Consider the following 18,254-nt stretch of genomic DNA (forward strand, 5'->3'; position numbering starts at 1 on the left):
CTTTACTCAAAATCTTCACATTGCACATGTAGGTAAAGGGACCTGGTGATTGCATTTTGCTGAAGCCCATCATTTCCTGATAACTTGCCATCATCTTCTTTCTTATTCCCACTTGGACACATATCTTTATTCTACACATATAATATGCCATATTTTTAAATCACTATATTACTGAACTATACAACAGAAATTTTTCTAGAAAATTTCTGAAATTATTGCATGTAAACACGCTGTTGTTAAATCTGTGAGAACTGACAAAGCAGAAATATTTCATTATGATATTTTATTATGAGTAACTATAAGAGAAAAAATCAGCAACCACATACAAACTTACAAAAGAAAAAGTTTAAAATATTCTCTGTATTATTGTGACAAAAGCAACTCAAACTTGTTTTTTTGTTGTTGTTGATTTTTACAGGGTAAAGGGAGAAAGGCTCCTGCAGCATGCCAATTAATCATTCTGGCAGGTGACATGGACAGATATTGTGCATTTAAGGCTTGAATGAAGGTCACTAATTTTGATCTAGAGTTCTAAAAGTGAGAAAACAGTAGCACCGTAACATGTGTCTTTAGATCCCTCCCAAATATTTGCAAGTTCACTAGCAATGACAGAAGAGAAGCCCCTTTAGAAGCATTGATACCTATGATGAAGACAATTGTGAATTTAAAGTACTCTTTCAAATCCCTGCACTGCAGTCTAAGTTTCTATTTTATCAGCATTCTACATGTAACTGAGGAAATTCATAAGTTTTGTCAAGTTGTAGAAAATTGTGTAGTCTTCTATGACTCAGAATTTATCTGTCTGACCAGTTGAGGTAGTTAAAATAGAGAGGTCATTTCTAATTTTGTCTTTGCCTGTTTGGAAAAGAAAAATATCCTTTGGCTGGTGAATGTGACCTTTGCTCTGCAGGTGGGCTGGAGTCCAAAGAATATAACGCAGTGTTATCATAAAAGTGTTGATGTTTATTTATTATAGCACCATTGAGACATTTTGAAGTTGGAATTGGTAAAAAAATAAAACAAAAAGCATTTGAACTGTACTGGGAGGATGGAATGGCAAAATTTTGTATTCTTTTTTGTCAAATTATACTTTTTTCCAAAAATTTGGAAATAAATAGCTAGAATTTAGTTGGTCACTTGCACTGGTTGACAAGATTATAACAAGAAGAACACATGGATGCGGTTTTGTTTTGCTGGGGTTTCAGATAGAGTTTGGTTTATAAAAAGCAAACAGGGCCAACGTCCACACCAAATTCTTGATCCGGACCACCGATGTCATAGGGTGCAATATCTATGATGGGTAGTCTCAGGGCCTTGCGTGTTCGATATTCAAAGACTGTTTTGCTCCATTCCCCAGTGTGTTTCTATTCAAAAGAGGAAAAGATTGTGTAAGAAATGAACCAGGAAACAACAGTTACTTAGATACTCCCCTTCACCAATCACTGTCTTCTACTCTCAAGGAGTAGTTAGTGCACATGGAACCTTTTAGACATATGAGAGCTTCTGTATTTGAGGTTTAATGCACCCAGAATGAAGATTGCCAAATGCTAACCCACTCTCAAGCCTGGTTCTGATTATTGCTTCCATATTATAGTTGCTAAGAAGTGGGTCACTCACAATGGGAGTGGTTAGCATTAAAAGTGAGTTTCTCCTTTTAATACATTATGAGAAATAGAATAGATTTTAAGTCAGATTTTATATCTTTACAATTTTAAAAAAGTGGTTATGTCTGATAGAGCTTATATAATAAATAGTACACATAATATACAGCAGGTATTACCAGTTATCTAAGTAGTTTTATGAGTTTAATTTCAATCATTTTCATTTCAAATGCTTTCCATCTATAAGTTAGGGTCTATTCAATTTTTGTAATATATAACATTTTCTAGAACAAATAAGTAGATGTTAAATAATTCATGCCTCTAGGCAGCTTTTGTCTCCCTTACTGATTTTATTTCTTGGTAAAAGAGTTTGCATGATTAAACAATAAATTCTGACGTTATCTGCCATTCTGCTTAAAGACATTGTTACTTACAGTACAGCCATCCTCCAGAACTGTGTAAGTGAATTTGCTGTTTCCTTCAGCCTTGAATTCTCCTTCATTTGATCCCATCAGCTTTAGAGACTTCTTTACATTGCCACTGGCCTGATCCATGTAGGCAATGCTGTTCTTGCAATGGTATGTAATGTTCTGGGAGGCCCGACTGGAGAGGAGCCTGAGGTAAGCCATCTGTACGTCAAGGACATCTTCAGGAAGATCAGGGTTGCCATAGCTGAACTGTAAAAGGACAAAAAAATGGAGCAGAGGTTATGACTGCAGCCTCAGGTAAGGGAGTCATGCAATATCAGCATGGACATTGCACTCTAAGTTCTTCATATCTACTAAGTGATTATATTTTATTGTATGCAGAAGTAAATGGCTTAGCAAGTAAAGAAAGCTGTTTAACCTCAACTAACCTGGTATAATTTAGCCTTTTATACGAGTAACAGGTTCTTTAACTAGACAAGAGTTTGCAGTATTCTACTTAGTAACCGAGAAGAAGTAAAAGGAAAAAAATAAAATGACAGGTATTTCTGCATACCTTAGTTTGAACTTTTCTTACCTGAAATCCACCATTCATGGATTCTCCAAACCATACATGTTTCATTTCAGCAGAGGAATCCGTCCACCAGTTCTTCCGTGGAACAGTCATAGGACTAGCATTTATGCATGTCTCCCCGGTTTCCATGTTACAGAATACTTTGATAGCATCCAGCTTGCAACCCTGGTTAGGATCAATCCAATATTCTCCTGGAAAGTCACCAAAAGAGATAGTGGGAATTGGTTACAAAATTCAGAAGTGGAGCCTGGGCCGGAAGGTTTGCTTGCCTATTTGGCTCAGTGTATTGAGTGCGCATGCATTTGTGTGTAATAAATAGTATGACTGACTAATATTTCTGAAGTGAAAAGACAGTGAGAAATATAGAAGTACTAAAATTAAAAAAACTATAAAGCTATTGACAGACATAGATTGGTGTGTTATACTTTTCTAGATCTCATTTTTTACTCTAAAGACAATGTTCTAGTTCAGACTTATGGCATCATGGTTTAACTTAACTGACACTTAGCTCCTATTTTAAGTAATGTTCAAGGTTACTCAGAGCAAAAGCAGTGGTCTATGTCAAGATATTTAAAAGTTGAAATAATTTTGAAATATTTCAAAATTTGAAAATATAATTTTATATTGATTATGATAAATATACTTTAGTAATAAAAATAAAATTAGACATCCCATGGTATATAAAAGACAGAAGTGACTTAACAAAAATACTGAAATTTAATCATTAGTTCATTAAAATGAATTCTAATAAATATATAATACAATAATAAAAATAAAAAAATAATGCCTATCTAACCATGGGAATAGAATGATACATGCCACTTGATCATCTAAATCATTTTTGCTTTGATATTTAGAAATAATTGTGTTAAAATTTTGTAAAATTGTCCTTAAATTTTCTTTTATTTGAAATATTTTGCAGTTACTTATGTTATACTTTAACTACACCTTCAAGTATTGTTTTCCCCCTTTGCTATCATTGTTTTCAACTTAATTAGCAATGTTTGGATAATATATTGGCTTTGAAATATTTTCCATCAGAAAATTTTTCTTGCTCAAATACTAGTAGAGCAGATTTCTCTGTAAGTCTACAGCCACCAGTGATACAGACTCAAACATACCGCTCTTGAGTTCAGGATGGCAGAATTTCAGGTCTCTGCAGTTGCGAGCAGGGTTTTTGCGAGAACCATCAGGACTAATGAGGCTTTCTATTTGTCCATTAACAGATTTGAGTGACGACATTATCTCCTCAGTGTTGATCTTGAAATCCATTGGTTCATCTCCATAGTATGGAGCAAACCCACCAGACTTTTCACCACCACCTCCAAGTGCGGCAGCACCTCCACCACAGCAAGGACCGGGTGCACCAGGAGGTCCAGGGGGGCCTGGCTGCCCAGGGTGGCCTGGCGAGCCCTAGATGGGTAAAAGCATGCATCACTGAAGTGCTTTTCTTGGGTCTCCACTGAAGGCCTGTGCCACTTGTCTAGGAAAATGGATTGTAAGCAATCCACATATATTTCCACAATTGCTTTAATTAAGAAAAATGTAGATGATTTTTGTAGGCTCATGATTGTCAATTTATAGCAAATGTAATTCATTACCAACAAATATGTTATTCTATTATGTTAGAATAAATAGTATCGAGGACAAACTTCATAATTTCTCCTGTATAAAGATGTAACCAGCAGCCCCGAAAGCACAGTTCAAATACGGACAGGAAAAGGAATAAAACAGGGACTTTATCTCCTGGGCTCAAACTTCCCATTACCATTGTGTCTTGTGCTTATAGCCTATTGGTTTTTTTAGTTGTCAATACAATGTTTTTTTTTTTAACTACATTTGCCCCAGTGCTGTGGAATATGAAGACACTAGCCATAATTTTTTCAGTGGCAAGACAGGAATTGTAAAGGCTATTTAATTAGTAAGACCTCTACAGAAATAAAGTTATGTCTATGAGTTGTTTGGTGTGAGATCAGCATGGCACGGTTTATTTGGTTAGTTTAGTAAATGTCGTTGTACTGAAAAATCACTGATCAAACTATTAGTTTTTCCTCCATGTTACTGAGGCATAAAAAGTTAGCATAATCAAGACTGTGTTAAATACCTCAGTTTAAAAACAACGTGGTGTTGTGAAACAATGGATTGCAACAAGTTAATGTATGTATGTAAGTCACGCACATTTAAGTCATGTATATATAAGCTGTGTCTTACCTCGGATCCTCTTTCCCCTCTGTTGCCTCGAGGTCCTGGTGGTCCAATGGGACCTGGATGCCCACTTGTTCCATCTTTTCCAGGAGGCCCATGTGGCCCGACTGGTCCCTTAAGAAACGAACATGATGTTATGATGCTAGAACATCTCCCAGCAGTGTGAACACCTTGAAATATGCACCTCCTGGTGTACTTCTATGACACTTACTCTGGGACCTGCAGGTCCAGGACTACCAACTGCACCCTGGTGACCAGCAGCACCCTGCAAAGGAAGGAAGGACAAAGACCAGTGAAGATCTCCCGTGGCTTGTGGAAGGGACTGTTTAAGATCAGCCCGGAATACAATGATCGTGGCAAAATAAGCATCTCTTTCGTGTTATTTTTTTTTCATGACAAACCATTATTGTAAATAACCTCTTGAGCCCATGTCTCATCTTTTCTTGTTTATGTGTTCAGAGGTGGAAAGTGCTCTGCAGTGAAGGAGTGTTTGCGAAAGTGGAGGCACTCACAGGAGAACCTGGGGGACCTGGGTTGCCAGGGAACCCGCGATGTCCTTTGATGCCATTGGAGCCACGTTCACCTGTTTCACCTTTGTCGCCTCGAGGACCTTGGGGACCCTGTAGAAATATATTTCAAATTAAGGTCATTATCATACAAACATATTGAGAAAATAAATTTGAACTTGTAATAAGTCTGTTATGGCTTCCAGAATTCTATTAACTTTATAATAATAAATATATTATATGACATCTTCCTAGATTGTAGTAATTAAAGTACTCTGTTCTACAAGATCCCATTAGCTACAACTCTCCATCAAAAGATACTTCACAAATAACAAGGATCATGTTAGTTCAAATTTTGGACCAGTAATCGCAATCCTCATAATGGATATTTGTATGATGAGCTGCGTGGAACTTTCAGTTTAGAAGCTGAATTGTTTTCTGTGTCATCAAACATTAAGTTTATGTTTTCTCCATAGCTATGTATCTGTTATCCTAACCCTTTTCTAGACATTTCAAAAAGCAACAGGGTGCTCTTTTACACTCTAAAATGTGTTTAAAATCACAACAGCACGAATACTCAATACTTACAGGAGGACCCCGGGATCCAGCAGGACCTGGAGCACCTGAAGGACCAGCAGGCCCCTAGGAGGCAAACACACAAGTGAGCTGCCATGTGTGGGAGTGAACAGAGTCACTTACACACCTTCCTTTTACAGAGCTGAGTGTGCAGGGAGGGCAGGAGGTCTGAGAGGAATGGGTGAGGGGAAGCATGATCAAAATATATACTGTGTAAAAGCTAACCACAGTTTTAATCAAGTTAAAAAATCAAATACAATGAACATTCTGAATTTTGCAAAAATGAAAATAGTTCTTAATTACTAGCTTTGTTGTGGGATAATAGTACACACATTATTTTTGGAAGCTAATATTGCTCTATCCTTCAAAATCTGTTCCCTTCCTCCATCTATACAAAGTGTTTAAACAGACAAAGCAGGACAAGAGAGTTCTGCTCATTCTGACTGCATTCCTGCAGTTAATACTGAAAGACATCAGCACAGACATATCACAGCGGGCAGAAGTAACATCCTATCCAGACCCCGGTCTCTTTTTGAGGTATCAGGGCACATATATAGGGAAGAGCATATTAGAACTCACTGTTTCTCCTCTGTCACCACTTTTCCCGGCTGGACCAACAGGACCAGGTGGTCCTGGATGACCGGGAGCGCCTGGGGCACCAGGAGAGCCATTTTCACCACGATCACCCTGAAACAAATGAAAGGATCTCACATATCTGTGACAGCCATTTCATTTAATTCTGCATGTCTACTTTACATGGGTTTGCTATACCTTGCCACCAGGAGATCCGTCTCGTCCTGGCTGACCATCTGATCCAGGGTTTCCCTGGTGAAAGGGGAGGGAGGAAGAGATGACTTGAAATGATCCAAATACTATGCAAGGCTTTTATTCTTTTTAAAAAGATTTCTAATTGGTGTACAGATCATCAGATACCACTATGGCACTTTTGAGCAAAGAATACTTTAGTAACTTTTCCTTCCTTTTCATGTTCCCATCCCTTTGCTGTTTGTCTCTTAGTGAAAGTCAAAAGTTGTTTTTGGTGACAAGAAATTTCACATACTACAATGTGGCTTATTTCTTTTAAACATTGTAGTTCTTTGGCAGATGTGTAGGATGTCTGTTTTCCTAAAATTTCAGAAAATATTATGAGGAGAGTAATAATGAAAAAACCCTTAAAATGGTATATACAGTACAGCTAACAAATAATTTTTGAGTAATGAAGATCTAAATTTATGATGGAAATCCAAAATTAAAGTTTACTTAATATTTCCACATTGAATATAGCTCTCAAAAATCACATAGCATCTTGTTAAATATAGTTTGTTAATATGAAATTTTAATTGAAAATTAACAATTACCAATGAATAAAGAATATTCTTATAAAAATTGTATGCTGTAATTTTTTTATTAACCTGTTCCATAAATTAGTTAGCTGTTGTATCTCCTTTATTAATGAATTTATTGGGTGATACTGATGGTCAGGGGCCTTTATACTGTTCTAACTTACAGAAGTATGACTGATTACCAGAGGAGGAAGGGGAATGTGGCTACATGAACATAAGACTGGATGGTTCAATAGCTACAGAAACTTGTAACTAAGCCTGGTAACTTGAGTTCATTCCTGGTGAGCTACATGGTGGAAGGATGGAAATGACACTTGACAGCTATCCTCTGACCTCCATGTGTATAGCATGGTTCCTATGTGCTCAGGTGTATACACACACAAACACAATTAAATAAATACAATTTAACGGAAAATACATCAAACAATTTGAATATTAGCTGATTGGTTGAACATACTCTCTGAGTTGCTACTTACATCCCTTCCGGGTTCACCAGCTGTACCAGGTTGACCAGGAAGACCTTGGGGTCCGGGAGGACCACGCTCGCCATTATGGCCACTGGCTCCTGGTTTCCCACTTTCACCCTGTGTAATAAGAAATAAAAGACATTTCAATTTACGACATCAACTAGTAGAGTGTTGCCAGATTTCTTTATTTTGGAGGGTAAAATGTGTTTTATTAAATTTCTATTGTTGTCCAACTTTCTTGAAACCATGCCCTTCATAGGGGGAAAATTGGGGGAGCAAACTTTTTGTATTTTCCTAACTGCACAATAATTCAGAATGCCAAAAAGCTCTTTTAAAAGATTTGGTTGTGAGGAACAGAAACTTAGGGGTAGAACAATAGAAATAATAATGATAAACCATCACCTTAGTGACCATAGAATCAGGATTTATTAGAATCTTGCTAGATATGTTAATTACTGTTAAATTTCCTGCTGTTATTTTCTGACATTCATATTATGGAATCAGATACAAATGGAATTGTGTTAGCTTATTTGATGAATACACAATTCAGATACTGAGTACTATAATGTTATGGTAATAGCAATGGAAGAAGACCAAGAATGCAAAATGACTTGAAGTGGTTGAGTAATTGACATCCATTAAATTCTTATATATTTATGAGCTGAAAAGTTTCTCCCTTAATAGTTATAGTGAACAAACTGAGGGATGCTCACAAGTGTCCTAAAAATGGTGTTGGAAAAAGCAAGATTGCTTTTCAGTGACATTGGCTTGCCTGTGTATATATATTTAAGGCTTGTATATATGTTATGACTTGCTTTGCCTATGTACTTTGGGATGATTTAATAAAAGTTTGTTTTTGTAAACCTGGAAGTGTCAAGAAGGTCAGCTCTTTCAAAATTTGCATATTGACTAGAACTACTCTCATATCTGATATGGTGAAGAAATCTCTGCTCCTGTGAAGGGAATCAAGAATTCAGTGTAAGGTAACTACACTTACCTTGATACCTTGAGGCCCAGGGCTACCCCTAGGACCTGGCATGCCTGGTGGTCCAGCAAGACCTCGTGCTCCGGTAACTCCTGCAATTCCAAGTGGGCCTGGGGATCCCTGTTGTAATAGATAAGGAGGTTTCAGCTCATTTCTATGCAGTTATATTTTCCTTATTAAATTTTTTATCAAAATATATGGTCAATCAACAGAATGACAGAGCCACTCACCGGAGGGCCCTGAGCACCAGGTGGTCCCTTCTCTCCAGGCTGACCAGCATCACCTTTTGGTCCAGCTACTCCGGGGTTGCCAGGGGAGCCACTGTTACCGGCAGGACCTGGAGGACCATCCTTGCCAGGAGCACCACTGGGCCCTGGGGGGCCTGGGTTACCCTGCAAAGAATTGAAATGTAAACATGTATATTATGAGTTTTGGTGTTTTCTTCCTTGCCTTTTACTTATTTTCAATTTTATATGGGATTTGGCAGATGTATGTTAAAATATCACTTCCTCATCCTAGACATATGAAGTCTTTCTGTGAGATACATTGAAAAAGACTGGAAAATGCTTACATTGTTGCCAGGAGGACCAGGAAGACCACGCCCACCAGGAAAGCCAGCAGCACCCTGTGAAATGGAAAAACCCTCATGAGTTCAAAACTGGAACATAAATCTGTGCACACACAAATATGAAGACAAGGAATGGGCCAGAACCTGAATTTCATCTTAAAGCTATTTATGGTTTGCACCTCTGCCTCAAATTTACACACAACTACCAATGACTGACTGACTGAATTTCACCTTCTCCCTGTGGCTCCAGTGTCTTTACATAGATTGGACTCATCTTTTCAATAACAGTTCATTGAGTGATGTTAAGAGGATCAGTACTCACAGGACCACCAGGACTGCCTCGTTCACCCTTGACACCCTGAGGACCAGGAGGACCCTAAACACAAAGGGAAGGAAAGACACATTAAATACAGCACCAAAATAAAAATATAACAAAAGTACTAAGCATTAGGAAACCAGTAATGTTCCCCTGAAGAGTAAAAGAGATCACATATGATCATATCTAGACTACTGAAACCAAAATCCAAATTACGGACTACATTCTTGTAAAGATTACATTCTCACCCCATAACAAAATCTTCATGAAATGTTAATTCATTAGTAAACCAAGATGTTTTAAGATGTTTTATGCCTAGCAATATGACTTACAGCAGGTCCAGAACCTCCAGGGAGCCCTGCAGGTCCAGGAGGGCCTCCTTCTCCTTTCTCTCCGGGGGCACCTCTTTCTCCTTTAGCACCTGGTTCGCCATTCTGTCCCTGCACATAGCAACAGTGACAGCCTGTGAGCCAACTTCCTTCACAATGCACTTGACTTATCATTCTTTTTTCTTTGAATATAGAACTTTTTTTAAAGCTGGGAAGACATTGTCATCCAATAAGAACAGGAGGCACTCTGAAGACATGCCAAAGCAAAATCAATGTTGTGAGAAAAGAGAAGAAAATAGGACGAGGAGGAAGAAAATATGATTTGCCATTAGGGAGAAGTCTTCCCAAGGGTGGCAAATTTGAAAATGAGCGTTGTGATGCTGAGTTGCCACGTTGCCCAAACATAATAAAGGATAGGTATTTAAGTTACCTAAAAATTGATAAAGTAGCTTTGAAGGGTAAAGTGGCTGATGAAAGACTGGAACCAGAGTAACTTGTGTCTACTACTTACTGGCGAGACGGTAAAATGGGCACTAGACATTCATGCTGAGACAGCCATACTTACAGGAGCACCCGGGAAGCCAGCAGGTCCTGGAGGCCCGTGTTCACCTCTCTCACCCTGAAGGAAAATATATTGTTAGTCACAATGATCATACTGTGGGGCCTTCCCCACAGGGATCATACTGTGTCCTCTAAATCATCCCAACTTCCTTTAGTGGGAAATGTACCAATGCAGCAAATACAGTTTAACCTAGAAGTCTGTTTTACTTCTCACTAAAATTAGAAAGAACACCAGAGCTGCTGATTTCTTCTGTCTCTGGACTGTGATATAACTTTCAAAGGATAGATCTTCAAAGTGTTCAAATATTGATACATTTAATTATATAACTTTTAAATATAAAGTATTTAAAACACATCAAAAGGTTAAGACATCAATTAATGCACAGATTAAACAAAAACACAAGGCAAATGTTTTTTGATTTGGAAGGTGCCCCTGGCAAAGTTTAAGAAATGCTCATTTAGAAGTGTATAGTATCTTTCAATTCATGTGCTTTTCCCAGGGTTATTCAGGAAATAAGCTACCTTAAAAATAATCTCCTGTGGATTTCAATTTTTAAATATATTCTTGCATCTTATATATTTTAAAGATAGAGTCATGCATTAGGATCAGAGCACCAGGGACAAAGATGATAAAGCAAGGCAATAGCCTGTGTAGGGTTAAGAGTATGTTGAAAATTCCTTTAATACTTACAGGGCCACCTCGAGGTCCAGCTATACCCGGAAGTCCAGGGGCACCACCTTCACCCTGAAAAAAGACCACATGATACTGTCACTATTCTGTATCTACTAAAGCAAAGGTTGACTTCTGTTTCCAATAATGTTGTTACCTTATCTCCAGGCTGACCAGCTGGGCCAGGGGGACCAATAGGACCAGCAGGACCCTACAGAAAGATGGATTTTAGTTCAAAAGAAGTAAACATTATTTCTTTTATTAATCAGAGTGTGGAGACACTCATCTACTAAAGTGGATCGGTTTTTGTTTCAAATGACACATTCACTGCTATGTATTCTGTGAGTATGACCGTAGAAGGTAGTTGAATTCAGTGAGTTCATTGATTCATTTTTTGTTTTGCCTTTTTTAGGGAAGATAAATAAAATGTCATATAAGATCTTATTGCAATGCCTTTTAAAATTGTATTTCTTAGCAATATTAATTACTTTGGATTTTATTGACAAATCATGGTAGTCATTCCTGGCTTTTGTTTTTCATATTGTTAAGGATTCTCTTCATACTTAGGATACAATAGAACTATCAGGGAGTGATAGATGCAAAGTAAGAATTTGAATAGTCAGGTGATTAGTGTCTTTTTAATGTCCAGAATGTGGTCACATGGTCTTATTTAATGAGAGTAGTTATTTTGAAACAGTGAAAGCTGAAGTAGGGTCTACCACACATTGCACATTATCAACGCTCATTTCTTACAAATGGGAATACTCACCCTTGGCCCATCCTTTCCTGGAGCTCCATCAGCACCGGCACCTCCTGGTTCACCCTGCCAAACAAACGCCAGTGTCATCACCCAGCAAAAGTCATCCAAGAAGAGAAACCCTCAAGATTTGTTGGCATAAGAGTTGGTATTTTGATTAATAGTTGCTATAGGACTCTATGTCAAATTTAACTTAAAATGTTAACAATAATTTTGAAAATGGATTCTGGTAGTGTGGCTTTCCTTTTATCTTCCTTAAACAAAGTCCATTTTATTGTAGAATAAAGATAAAACAACCAGTACCTTTTCACCCTTTGGACCAGGACTCCCGGGACCTCCTCTCTCTCCAGGCATCCCTTGGAGACCAGGAGAACCAGAAGTACCAGGGGGACCAGGAGGACCAGCAGGACCCTGCAAAGGAAAGATATATGGCAGATGACAAGAAAGCAATTGAAGTGTATCAGTTGAAGTCCAGGTCATCAGAAACTAAGGTTACCTTTCCACCCTCAGGGCCAGGGGGTCCAGCTCCTCCTCTAAGACCAGGGGCCCCTGCAGTTCCGGGGGGTCCACGTTCTCCAGGGGCACCGGAGTCACCCTATAAATCGGTAAAAATGTAACATCCACATTAGAAACAGGCCTTCAGAAAAGAAAAGCACTGCAAATTACATAATTTTGATTATGTCTACTAGGTTTTAGCATACTTCTTAAAAGTTTTGTAATTTTTATGAGTATACAATTTTGATTAGCTGTTTGGTAACAGGAATCTTTAAAAAGGTGTAAAACAATGAAATGTACATTTTTTCTGATTAAGGTAATAGTGTTTTGATGTAATTACTGTTATTATTCTTAGAGGTAAAGTTTACATTTATTTCAGCAGGACAATTCTCTGTAGGGAGCCCATGCATTAGCAGCATTTCCTCTTTGGTGGCTGAGTCTGTGGTGCTTATATTAATGTTAGAGAAATAGAGTATTCATATGGAGCAAGTCCAATGCATTGGGAATGCTTGCAGTTTGCTTACATGGATTTAGATTCAAAGCTAAGAACCTTTTGAGTCAATGTACTAAAAAAAGTGTTCCCCTAATCAGTTGCTCTATAACATAGTTAAAAGGTTAAAGTAGAAATTACCTTGCCTCCGGGAGCTCCAGGCGCACCAGCTTCACCCTTTGGCCCCTAGAAGATCAGCATTATGTATGGTAAGCATTTTTCAGTATGCATTGCACAAGTATAAGCAACATGGACATCTGTTATGCCTATATGTTGTACAATTGCTTAAATCTCAAAGCAATGTGCTTTTATTAATTCTATTGTTTTATAGCAAAATTTAAACTCTGTGTAAATGACATTATGAGTAACTCATGTTTCTGAGACAGAGTCTCATGTAACTCAACTCATTATGTAGTCAAGGATAACCTTGAACTTCTGATAGTCCTACATACCTCTCTAAAGGGAATGGATAGACAGGTGGGTACTTACTGTATACTCTGCTAAAGATCTAATTGAGGGTTTCATATCTACTAGCAAACCACTCTATTAAATGCTATACATCATCAAAACTCAGCTAAGAGTACATACAAAGTTAATAATAGATAAATGTTTTTTGATCTTTTAATGTAGTTGCTATATGAAATGAAAATATAGTTTCAACTTACTGGTTCACCTGGTTTTCCATTTTCTCCTGGAGGACCACTGGTACCAGGTATTCCCTGCAAATAAACAGAATTATATCATGTGATCACTTTAAACCTAGTTTTGTGAAAGTTTTTCACATGTAAACATATTTTTCAGAGTAGTTCATGGCATTGTTTTCATATTTTCAAGGTAAAGGATGTTTGCCCTATTTAAACTAATGACAGAAAGAGGGTGGCTGTGCCTTACAAACCTCCTATCTTTATTTTTGTTTTTGTATATACAGATGTATTAATGAATAAAGGCAGATGAATTTAGCTACATAGACTTTTATTGTGATAGAAGTAAGTGTGCATATAGAATTGTAGAAGTTCAGTTCATTTTTAATAACTTTACATTCACATTCTAGAATAGCCATAGAAGAAACTACTATTAACATTTTACTTCAGAATGGAGGAAAAGATTACAAATTAAGTTTTAGATGAACATGTAGCATGGTAGCAAAAATTCTGAAGTATATTTATGCCACCAAAATAGGTTTGAAGGGGAACTGGAATTGTCTGTTAAAAAGCAAATCACATTAAAAGAATAAGCTCTTACTTGTAATCCTTGAGGACCAGGGGGTCCGGAATCTCCCTTGTCACCAGATGGACCCTATAATGAAAAATACAATGATATATGCCATTGTAAAGTAAAATTGTCCTTTCATATTTAATCTACAGTTCACATCTCAGCAAACCTATTTCTTATACTAAATAAGTCAGGTGTATAAAAAGTAGGGAAAATTGGGCTGTAGAATATTTTCATGGCAAATTAAGTACAACATACAGTAAATGTCAGTATTTAATGCAATAATAAATACAGAAGTCTAGTAACTGGTGAAATATTGTAACACATAGCAGCCATAGCATCATTTCTGGAGGCTTGCCCCAGCTCTATTTCCACCCTACCTCTATCTTCAGTCATATGAGTACTTACAGTAGGGCCTGGGGGACCCTGAGGTCCAGTTTCACCGTTCTTTCCAGCAGGACCCTACAACAATGGCAGTTAGGGAAACAGAATTAATACATGTATCAGGGAAGTTCTGAGTTTTGAGATGACTAAATTGATTAGATAGTCAGAAAAAGACAAAAGGTACATACTGGAAGGCCGGGTCCTCCAGGGCCACCCCGTTCTCCATTCTTGCCAGGAGCACCCTAAAGAAAAGGGAAAGTGTTTATATAAATCCCCTCACACACACACAAAAAATACCTAATCAAACTCAAAACCCCATTTTGACCCTCCTACACATGTAAAGTCTCTCTCTGTCTCTCTGTCTCTGTCTCTCTCCCCCCTCTCTGTCTCTGTCTCTGTCTCTGTCTCTGTCTCTGTCTCTCTCTCTCTCTCTCTCTCTCTCTCACACACACACACACACACACAGAGCAATTCAATTATACATTACATTCATCTCTGACATGATACTCAACTTCACATATTCTTCCATGTTTGAGGAAGATGCTAAATCTTGGGTATCTTTGCATTTTCTGATAGAAGGCCAAAGTATAACTGTAAAATATTTATTGGAGAAAGTAGCGGTAGCACTTACATCATTTCCTTTAGGACCAGGGAAACCCATGACACCAGGCTGACCCCGGGGCCCAGATGGGCCAGGAGGACCAGGGCGTCCACTTTCTCCTTGACTTCCCTAGTAAGGAAAACATCTGCCTTATTCAGAGTTTGATGAACATATACAAAGTACCATATACTTGCACATATTCAAATCTAGCTAAAGAATGCCTCCCATTTTTTCCTGGGATAGTTAGAAGGGATGTCATAATTGTACATACGGGAGGTCCTGGTTTCCCATCATTGCCTGGTCCTCCTGGGCTTCCGGGAACACCCTAAATGAAAAACATAACTGTCAAGTGACTTAAAATGAAAAGGTACAACATACTCAACTTGAACAATTTTGAGATTTACATGGTTATATGTAGCCTTGTAAGTGCATGCCCTTTTTCTGTTAAAAAAACATCTTAGTCAAGTAATAAATTTTCTTTTTTTCTCCCTTCATCTGTCTTAACCCATGTTTTCTTAAAGGAATTTAGCTTGTTTACTTTGAGCATTCTGAAAGGTATTGTCTGGTTGAACCTGGTTTAGGTCTATCATCACTTGTATTGCCTTTCTTCTTAACCATACTACAGCAGCATTACTCAAATAAACTTGCCTCCTTACCCTTATTCCTGGGCCTCCTGGGGCTCCATCTCGGCCAGGTTCTCCAGCCACTCCTCTGGGCCCTGCGGGACCTGGGCCACCACGCTCCCCAGCAGGACCCTAAGTTGTGAGATAATAAACTTTAGAGACTTTTGATTGAATTAGATGTCCTTAATCTGTGACTACTGGAGTTATTTGACCTCTCAAGGAGAGTTGTTTGTCTTGCTGAGTTCTGCTGTTTAAGATCATATGGTTTAACTTGTAGTGTCTTGTTGGGAGAAAAATAAATGGGGTAACTGTGATGACTATCCCATGCTTATAAGAAACTACTAATTGGACTTATGTATATGCTGATGTGTGTTTAAAGTTAAGCATCATTAATGGTTAGATGTTACTTTCCAGATTTCACTGCACTTCCAGGTACTATCTGCTGTTCCTGCAGTGACATTGGGATTTGTGATTCTCACTCACTGACAGATGAAGTGACTTCACTCATCACAAAGCCCAGGAAGTATTGAGGCAGGGACTAGAGTCATGAGAAGATGATTTATGTTTTCTTATTCTGATACATATTCTCCAAATATTTATCTTTCCATCAGTGGGATAATGTATAGAGGAAATACCTATTTATAGTAATGACATTTAGGAACTGGAGTGTTTACCTTTTCTCCTGGGATGCCGTTTGGCCCTGCAGGTCCTCGGAAACCAGGAGCACCCTGGAAAAAATGACAGTTAAATATTTTCAGTCTAAAAGGTTAAAACTTGTTCATAATCCACGGGTAGCAATACAGATATTCTTATGTTGCAAAGTTCTTTAAATAGGAGGTTGGGATTAATTTAGTGGTAGATCATTGCCCACCAAGTACAGGTCATGGGTTCACTTCCCAGAACTGAAAAAAAAACTAAATAAGACAAAACCAAAACTCTGAAACAGTGAAAAAGAGTAAATCACAGAACAACCAATCAACAAAACATACCAACAAAACAGAAAAAGGCAAACTGACTCTTCAGGTTTTAAGTTTAAATTGGGTACTCAAAGAAAAACAGTGGATAGAAGGATGTGGTCATGCACCTCCAATCCCCATGCTTGTGAGGCAGTTAGGAGTCCCTAAGTTTGAGGTCAGCCTGCAGTGAGACACCACGTAAAAGCAGTTCACTATTACAGGATTTTGTTATCTTTTAAACTGGTGTGATAGTTCATATCTCTAGTATAAGTAATAGGGAAAATTGAAGTAGGATTGCCAAACGTTTAAGACTAGCCTGGTCCAAGCCATCCTACTCTATAAGGAAGACCCTGTCTCAACAAACAGGAAAAAATATCAAAAGTTGCTGTACCCTGAAGGTGAAGCAGGTCACTATGGAAACCTACCCTTTCTCCAGCAGCTCCTGGAAGTCCATTTGCACCAGGTTCTCCAGGTGATCCATCTTTGCCATCTTCACCCTTAGGTCCTGGGATTCCTGGGGAACCAGCTTCCCCCTAAAAAGGATACATAATTGTAATGAAATTCAGTAGAGAAATTTTACCAATTATTTTCTCATTTCACTGTGATGCTTCCAGTTGAGTACTGACCCGTTCACCACGAGCTCCTGGCTCTCCTTTGGCTCCATTCTTGCCGGGTTCACCCTAAAATGAAACAGAATATCTATATAAAAACAAGGATTTGGAAACCCTGTCTCATAAAAACAAAACAAAACAAAACAAAAAACAAAAATAAAACCCCAAGGATTTGACTAACAAAATCATAAATGGTCAGATGTTATACAGCTAGAGGGAGAGCAAGGAGTAAAAGAAATACCAATATTTTGTTTTGAGAGTTAAGCATGAATTTCCAGGTGTTGAAGGAGAGACGAACTTACTGAAGGACCTCGCTGCCCGGGTGCACCGTTAGTGCCAGCTGGTCCAGGGGGACCTCTAGGTCCTATTAGTCCAGGAGCTCCAGGAATACCAGCAGGACCCTAAGAAGAACACAGACACTAACATTAGCCATGCACAGACCTTCTTTTCTACAGTCAGACTTAAATGCATAAATTGGTGTGAGATGAGTGGAGGATGACCCAGCTTACCATTTCACCCTTGCCACCAGGACTGCCATTATTCCCGGGAGGGCCCTAGGTACACAAAGGGAGAGAACATCTTAGCAGGAATGCTAATAGCACACATGTGTTTGGACTTTTTTGTTTAGAGAATATATTTATTGGCAAGTATTATGTATTGTGGGGAATATGTTACTTCTCTAACAGTAGCACAACATATAAAAGTAGGAAAATAATTTGCGAATTAAGTCAGAAATAATATGTACTTGGTCTAAATTGTTAAATAATACAAGAATAAGAGAAGTTTTGTGTTGTATTTTACCACTGGTGTTTAGTGTAGGCAACCTGCTAAGTGACGAATAACTAGCCTATCCATTCTCTACTCTGCACTATGTAAATATAAAATTCATGAGTTGTAGAATGCACAAACTCCCATTTTAATTACTGACTGAATTATGTTAAACATGAAACTACACTATTCCAAGGAATCCATTTTGATTGATAGCAATGTTACAACATG

The 18,254-nt window shown here is 38.0% G+C and overlaps 1 protein-coding gene across 1 annotated transcript in view; it reads right to left on the reverse strand.

The window, feature by feature from the left end:
• Positions 1-942: 942 nt before the first annotated feature.
• Positions 943-18,254, reverse strand: part of Col3a1 (collagen type III alpha 1 chain) — a 35,453-nt gene continuing 18,141 nt past the window's right edge. The window contains exons 17-51 of the mRNA XM_005084479.4: positions 17,765-17,809; positions 17,558-17,656; positions 17,271-17,324; positions 17,070-17,177; positions 16,363-16,416; positions 15,722-15,820; positions 15,337-15,390; positions 15,096-15,194; positions 14,653-14,706; positions 14,489-14,542; positions 14,111-14,164; positions 13,534-13,587; positions 13,010-13,054; positions 12,380-12,478; positions 12,187-12,294; positions 11,896-11,949; positions 11,284-11,337; positions 11,148-11,201; positions 10,461-10,514; positions 9,899-10,006; positions 9,573-9,626; positions 9,254-9,307; positions 8,913-9,074; positions 8,695-8,802; positions 7,707-7,814; positions 6,659-6,712; positions 6,467-6,574; positions 5,900-5,953; positions 5,318-5,425; positions 5,017-5,070; positions 4,812-4,919; positions 3,722-4,013; positions 2,604-2,791; positions 2,036-2,278; positions 943-1,364 (exon numbers count right to left, since the gene is read on the reverse strand). Of these exons, the coding sequence (XP_005084536.1) occupies positions 1,218-1,364; positions 2,036-2,278; positions 2,604-2,791; positions 3,722-4,013; positions 4,812-4,919; positions 5,017-5,070; positions 5,318-5,425; positions 5,900-5,953; positions 6,467-6,574; positions 6,659-6,712; positions 7,707-7,814; positions 8,695-8,802; positions 8,913-9,074; positions 9,254-9,307; positions 9,573-9,626; positions 9,899-10,006; positions 10,461-10,514; positions 11,148-11,201; positions 11,284-11,337; positions 11,896-11,949; positions 12,187-12,294; positions 12,380-12,478; positions 13,010-13,054; positions 13,534-13,587; positions 14,111-14,164; positions 14,489-14,542; positions 14,653-14,706; positions 15,096-15,194; positions 15,337-15,390; positions 15,722-15,820; positions 16,363-16,416; positions 17,070-17,177; positions 17,271-17,324; positions 17,558-17,656; positions 17,765-17,809 (3,246 nt within the window). The 3' untranslated portion in view covers positions 943-1,217. The remainder of the gene's footprint in view (positions 1,365-2,035; positions 2,279-2,603; positions 2,792-3,721; positions 4,014-4,811; positions 4,920-5,016; positions 5,071-5,317; positions 5,426-5,899; positions 5,954-6,466; positions 6,575-6,658; positions 6,713-7,706; positions 7,815-8,694; positions 8,803-8,912; positions 9,075-9,253; positions 9,308-9,572; positions 9,627-9,898; positions 10,007-10,460; positions 10,515-11,147; positions 11,202-11,283; positions 11,338-11,895; positions 11,950-12,186; positions 12,295-12,379; positions 12,479-13,009; positions 13,055-13,533; positions 13,588-14,110; positions 14,165-14,488; positions 14,543-14,652; positions 14,707-15,095; positions 15,195-15,336; positions 15,391-15,721; positions 15,821-16,362; positions 16,417-17,069; positions 17,178-17,270; positions 17,325-17,557; positions 17,657-17,764; positions 17,810-18,254) is intronic.

This window comes from Mesocricetus auratus, unplaced genomic scaffold, assembly GCF_017639785.1.
Source record: "Mesocricetus auratus isolate SY011 unplaced genomic scaffold, BCM_Maur_2.0 Super-Scaffold_100010, whole genome shotgun sequence".
Taxonomy (NCBI): domain Eukaryota; kingdom Metazoa; phylum Chordata; class Mammalia; order Rodentia; family Cricetidae; genus Mesocricetus; species Mesocricetus auratus.